Source organism: Miscanthus floridulus, chromosome 2 (genome assembly GCF_019320115.1).
Source record: "Miscanthus floridulus cultivar M001 chromosome 2, ASM1932011v1, whole genome shotgun sequence".
Lineage (NCBI taxonomy): Eukaryota > Viridiplantae > Streptophyta > Magnoliopsida > Poales > Poaceae > Miscanthus > Miscanthus floridulus.
Genome location: NC_089581.1, coordinates 34,983,063 through 34,989,435, shown reverse-complemented (window position 1 = coordinate 34,989,435; position 6,373 = coordinate 34,983,063). Strand labels below are relative to the sequence as shown.

The 6,373-nt window shown below is 40.0% G+C and overlaps 1 protein-coding gene across 1 annotated transcript; it reads left to right on the top strand.

Moving 5' to 3' along the window:
* Window positions 1-3,807: 3,807 nt before the first annotated feature.
* Window positions 3,808-6,003, top strand: LOC136538426 (uncharacterized). Its single transcript, XM_066530399.1, has 2 exons — window positions 3,808-3,978; window positions 4,852-6,003. The coding sequence occupies exon 2, from the start codon at window positions 4,879-4,881 to the stop codon at window positions 5,569-5,571; it is 693 nt and encodes a 230-aa protein (XP_066386496.1). The 5' UTR covers window positions 3,808-3,978; window positions 4,852-4,878; the 3' UTR covers window positions 5,572-6,003.
* Window positions 6,004-6,373: the final 370 nt, after the last annotated feature.

Below are 6,373 nucleotides of genomic sequence, written 5' to 3'. Positions count from 1 at the left end.
TCATGCTATATATAGACTTACACGGGAGTCAATCCAAATGCAAAGAGAAATTTTGCCTAGTGGATAGTTCAACCACAAAGAATGTCATTATATTCTTCATGCTATATTGGTTATTTTGATATCATCATGATACAGAAATAATCATGCAATCATTTGAGATATAATTTCTATCATGTGGATTCGAGATGGAGGATTTGGGTAAGACCAAATATTACCTAGGCTTACAACTTGAGCACCGTCCTTCAAGGATTTTAGTGCATCAATCAGCCTATATCCAGAAAATATTGGAAAAATTTAATATAGACAAATCATATCATAACAAAACTTCGATAGTTGTTCGTTCTTTAGAAATAGAGAAAGATCCATTTAGACCATGAGATTTTGGAGAAAAGATATTGGGACTAAGGTTCCATATCTTAGTGTTATTGGAGCACTTATGTATCTTGCAAATTGCACCAGGCCTGATATCGCATTTGTAGTGAACATACTAGTTAGACATAGTGCAAATCCAACTTACCGTCATTAGACAGGAGCGAAGCATATCCTCAGATATCTTAGTGGCACAAAGGATCTTGGTTTATTCTTTAAGAGAAATCATGATCCCAATATGATTGGATACACGGATGCTGGTTACTTATTTGGTCCCCATCCCAAACTGGATTTGTATTCTTACAAGGAGGTACAGCTATTTCATGAAGTCTTCTAAACAGACTCTGACGGCGACCTCTACTAATCATTTTAAAATTATTGCTCTATACGAGGCATCACGGGAATATGTATGGCTTCGCAGAATGATTAACCACAATACCACATACAACAGTCATGTGGTATTGGTTCAATTGAATCACCTACAATTATATATGAAGATAATTCGCTTGTGTTACACAGATGCAAATAAGTTACATAAAGAGTAATATCACTAAGCATATTGTTTCAGAATCAGGGGGAGACATCTCCTAAATGTTGACCTATACCAGCATCATATTATACTCTTTTCTTTCACAAGTTTTACTTACAAGGTTTCTTGTTAAAGTTTTTAATGAGGTAATATTAACATAAGCATGTGTCATATTTCCTATTTTTCCCACCGGGTTTTTTGTGGGAAATATCAAAGACACATATTGCCCTCACAACTTATCTATGGTTTTTCCCTGAAAATATTTTTCATGTGAGTTATCCAAGAGGCAATACCAATAATATGTCGTCATATTTTCTCCTAATTTTCTCACTGGGTTTTTACAGGAGTTTTAGCGGCATATCACTTTATATTGCTCCTCATATTTTTCCTGAAAGGTTTTGGGGGAAGTTATCTTTATGTCGTATCTCCAATATTTTTCCCCATTGGGGTTTTTAATGGGATACCAATGACATAGTGGTTTATTTAAATCACAAATAAATATGTTATTTTCTCCTTATTTTTCAATAAGGTTTAAAGGAGTTTTTATGGCATATCATACATTCCTCAGATTTTTTTCATAGGGTTTTTTGAGGAATTTCAGCTTACAGCTGTATTGATCTCGAGAAAGATTCGATCAAGGGGAAGTGTTGTGAAATGACACCTATACGCGAACGGACGTCTATAGACGAACATGCATATCTTCACGAGTGATCTCATCCATCAAGCACGGGATTAGTGGATAGGATTAGACAATTAATTTTAGTTCCAAATGGCATGTCTTTTGGAAATAGTCGTGTCCCTTCGTGACACCCCTCCACTTATATAAATATATTTCCGAGATCAATGAAAACAATAGTTCTCCCAAATCTTGTTCATTTTTTATTCACGTTCTAACAGAAAAGAAAAAGGGGCAGCTATAGGAAAGTGAAGAAATCCTTTCTCTGTTCTTTTATGTGTGTGTTTTTGTGATTTTGGCAAGCCTAGACTTGCCATGATTTGTCTTGTCTTATTACTTGGCCATCTAATAAAAATAGTCCATCCATTCTATTAGTTTTATCCTAAGTCAAACTTCTTTAATTTTAACTATATTTTCTTGAAAAGAAATATTAACATCTACAAGTTCACATAAAATTGCTATCAACATATGTTTCATAGATAATTTAGTGAAACTAATTTGATATTGTAGAGATGTTGGTGTATTTTTGTGTAATTTGGGCAAAGTTAGATTAGAGGAATTGAATTTAGGACAACTGACCTATAATTTGGTACCGATACATGGTAAGGCATGCTAAGGGAAAAAAAGGACTGATGTTGATGTTTGATTAGGGGAAAAAACTTTGTGCATAGTGACCTCAACTTGTTCATGTTGGTACAGACACATTAGTTGCGCTATATCTTCTCATTTAATCGCTGTCTCCCAGAGCTCACCTACTCGAATCGTGAATGCACCTTCACCCGGTTCTTTATAGGGAGGATGGAGCACCTTTCACCCGGTTCTTTATAAGGAGGATGAAGGCGATGAAAGTAGAAGAAAGCGGCAAGAAATAGGGGAGACTAAATAAAAGAGTAAAATTTTGGGACCAAACGCAAATGCCATATTTTTTTCTCTCTTCTTTCTTATTAATCTTCATCCGATAGAGATTATATTGTAGCCCAAAACAACCGACATTCAATTTCTCTATCTCCACACACAAATATTCGCCCTATTCGCTTGGCTTATAAGCCGTACTTTTTCAGTCAACAAACAATATTTTTCTCTCACAACAAAGCAACCAATAGTATTTTCAGTCATTGCTTATCAGCCACATAAATAGGACAATTAGAACTGTGAAGGATGAGAATTCATTCTCCTACTTCTTGGCTACTGCGTTGTGTCATGATTGTAGATTCATTCTCCTACCACGCACAACGCAGCAGCCATTCTCTGCATGATCAAACACACACGGAGGCGGAGCTGGTCAACACGGAGGCGGAGCTGGTCAACGTGACCGGTGGGTGCGCCCAGCGCCAACAAGTTAATTAGGTTGCTTATTTCCTGAGTAATTAGCGTGCTCTTTCCTGAAGGTTCAGTGTTGTACTGTCAACCAGTTAAATCTCCTATGACGCTTGGTTTGCCACATAGCTTGTTGTTGTACGTCCTATTCGTTTAGGCTGATTTGACTTATAAGTTATAGCTAAAAGTACTATTGACTAGTTTAGTGTAAGAGAAAAATAATATTCGTTGACTGATAAGTCATGACTTATAAGCCAAATACGACTAAACGAATATGCCGATAATCTGAGATTGCTTCGGCCTAGTGAATACGATGACTGGGAAGTTGGAACTTGGTTCATGATTCAACGACAGGATATGCTACGCACGGTGAGGTTTTAAGGATCCCAAATGCTACTCCATAACTTGCAAAACATCTCGGAGTACACCGTATCCTTCAATCCTCTTTAGCAAGCAACTGGCAACTGCCACGTCGCAACACTGCAAGACTCTAAAAAAGTTTTTTAAGTTTAACTAAATTTATAGAAAAAATAAAAGAGTAACAATATCTATGACATAAAATAAGTATTTTATAAAAATATATTATATGATAAATCTAATGATACTAATTTGATTATATAAATCTTAGTGTGTGTTTTCTAGAATTATAGTCAAAATGTAAAAAGTTTAACTTAAGATAATTCTAGAAATCTATTTATTTAGGGATGGAGAGAATATTCTTTTTTAAATGCCACGTATTGTCCGTCAAAATTAAGAGTTTATACGATAGAGAGAGAATTAAATCCGGGTCTATGCAAATTTATTCCGGAGCATTTATATATTTACCACGGTTACGGACCATATATGACATGTATTTCTTATACCTCGCATGGGCACGATGGTAAATATGTAAAAATTCCATTTATTCCCGGTCAGCATCGCTGTCTTTTTCTTCTTCCGTTACCTCCTCCAGGCTCCAGCGTGCGCGCTCTCTCTCCCTCTCCGTCGGCGACGACTACGCCAGGTCTTCTTTGAGCCCAGGTCGCTGCCGCCTACGCCAGGTGCCCAAGTTTTCTCAGGACCCTTCGCCGGCGACGAGCTCCCCCAGGTACGCCTACCCCTTGGTCTTCCCTTCCTGCATCGCGGCACCGAGCACCCAAACCCTAACTTACTATTTTGTATTCGGATCTGATCTAATTACATGTGTATATGCATGTATCATGCCTGCTAACTTCGATGGTTTTGCAAAAATTATCGCCCCCTCCCCCCCGGGATGGAATTCGATTAGTTTCCGTGAGTATCATGTTCTTCTAGAGTTTCGCGTAAAGCTTCAAAAAAGAATATTGTGGGAGTTGAGAAATCTCCCTTTATGTTGATTGAGTTATCGTAACTCTTTTCTAGGAAATTACTTTCCAAGACTTGTTTCTGTGGTTTAGGATACCAGAAGGTTATAACTTGCATCCTGAAACCGTCAGGTTGTGCATATAGAAGATAATCCCGATGTCAGAAATAAAATTTTGAAATGTTGTTGCTGGACTTGTCGTTTTTATTCAGAACTAACTGGGGAACCAGTGGCAGAGCTTGACCATAGGATTAGTGGGGAGCTAATCTATATAATTGAGGATTAGACACTAATAAACAATACAAAAATCGCTGTTTAGACTTTAGACAGTGGAGACCACATTGAGCAGGGGTGGCTATGGCCCAGCTTTGTCTTAACCAACCTCCACCCCTGTGGGGGAACTTTCTTGTTATTATATTTGTTGGTTTGTGGCTTGATTCCAGTTTAAGTCCATTGGAATTTTGCTCTTCCCCTAAATATGGACCCTTTTTTGTGGCTTTCATTATTCTGAGTAGAAAAATTGGATGCCCTTTCTAGTTATATAATTTCCTACTTGTTGGATGTTGGTTTTCACTGCTATCAGTATTTTCGGTCATTTTCTAGCAGTGTTGGTGATTGTGTATTCTTTGGCAATTGCAGCTTGGTTCACCCCCAATAAATTGCAAAATGTCAGCCAATGTCGGTGAATCAACCAGCGGTGGCAGCAGCAGCGATGCAGCTGGGGGGAGCTTTGAATGCAACATATGCTTTGAGCTGCCTCAAGAGCCAATAGTGACTCTTTGCGGCCACCTTTTCTGCTGGCCATGCCTTTACCAGTGGCTGCATGTCCATGCACATTCGCCAGAGTGCCCAGTGTGCAAGGCCCTTGTGGAGGAGGACAAGCTTGTTCCCCTTTATGGACGTGGCAAGGATCGTGTTGACCCAAGGTCAAAGAACATGCCCGAGGGTGAGATTCCTCACCGCCCAACTGGCCAGAGGCCTGCCACAGCCCCCCAGGCCGATGCTAACAACAACTTTGCCAACGCCAATGCAAATGCGAATCCATGGTTCATGGGCACAGGAGTCCCTTTGGCAAATGCGCGGTGGGGGAATTATGCATTCTCAGCTGCTTTTGGGGGACTATTCCCTATGCTTAGCTTCCAAGTTCATGGGTTTCCAGATGCTGCTGCCTATGCGCAGCCTGCTGGGTTCCACTATGGGTATGGCCATGGGCATGGATTCCATGGCGGGCATATGGGACACGCCCATGGCGTCCACCGACAAGCACCATTGGGGCAACAGCAGCAGGCAGATATCTACCTGAAGGCCCTGCTCTTCATGGTTGGAATTCTAGTGATTGCAAGCCTCCTTGCGTTTTGAACTTGTTGGCAACATCTATCAGGAGGCCTGCCTGTCATGGTTGGAACTTGGAATTCTGGGAATGCAATCCTCCTGGCATTTCAAAGTCGTTGATAGCTTGACATTGTGATGGCATATTGGCCTATGAATTGCAAGAATGTTTCAGTGTTGGGTCTGTACTATAGCCTCTGTACTATAGTTTGGTGCTGAATGTTGCATAAGTACAATAATATTTGCGTGAAGTGTCCATAGAATATGTATTTACGTCTACATAAGTATCTGCGTTTCACAACACCTTATAGTGTATTAGGAGGAACATGGAGCCATCATTAGTGTCTAGTTTTGATGGTCTTTTACTCTTTGGAGGTGAACATGATGTACAATTTATTGGGAAGTCATCTCCCACTTGCATCTGAAATTTGTACCCATTTAGGCTGGACAAGAATAGTACGAGACAGTACCTGAGAATTTTAGGGTTTTGGTGTCGAACTGCTGATAATGCCAAGCGTTACTGTTTGCCTGTGTTGCTGATTGGGAGTCTGATAATGGCTGGCTCCGAACTGCTGATGATGCGTGTGTGCACAACATCTATCAGGAGTCTGAAGATTCAATCGAAGTCAGTGTCCAAATTCGTGTGTGCAAACCTGCACAAACCTGTTCGGCTGGTATTAAAGCCGGCTGATCAGTCGGCTGAAGCTGTTTTGTTGTGAGAGAAAAACACTGTAGATTCTAGCTGATAAGCCGGCTGATAAGTTCAAGCGAACAGGCCATGATCATTGCTCGCTGCACCCAACCATTTTGATGGCCATGATCATTGCTTGCT

Coding starts and splice junctions, on each gene's coding strand:
- LOC136538426 (XM_066530399.1), top strand. CDS start 4,879: ATGTCAGCCAATGTCGGTGAATCAACCAGCGGTGGCAGCAGCAGCGAT.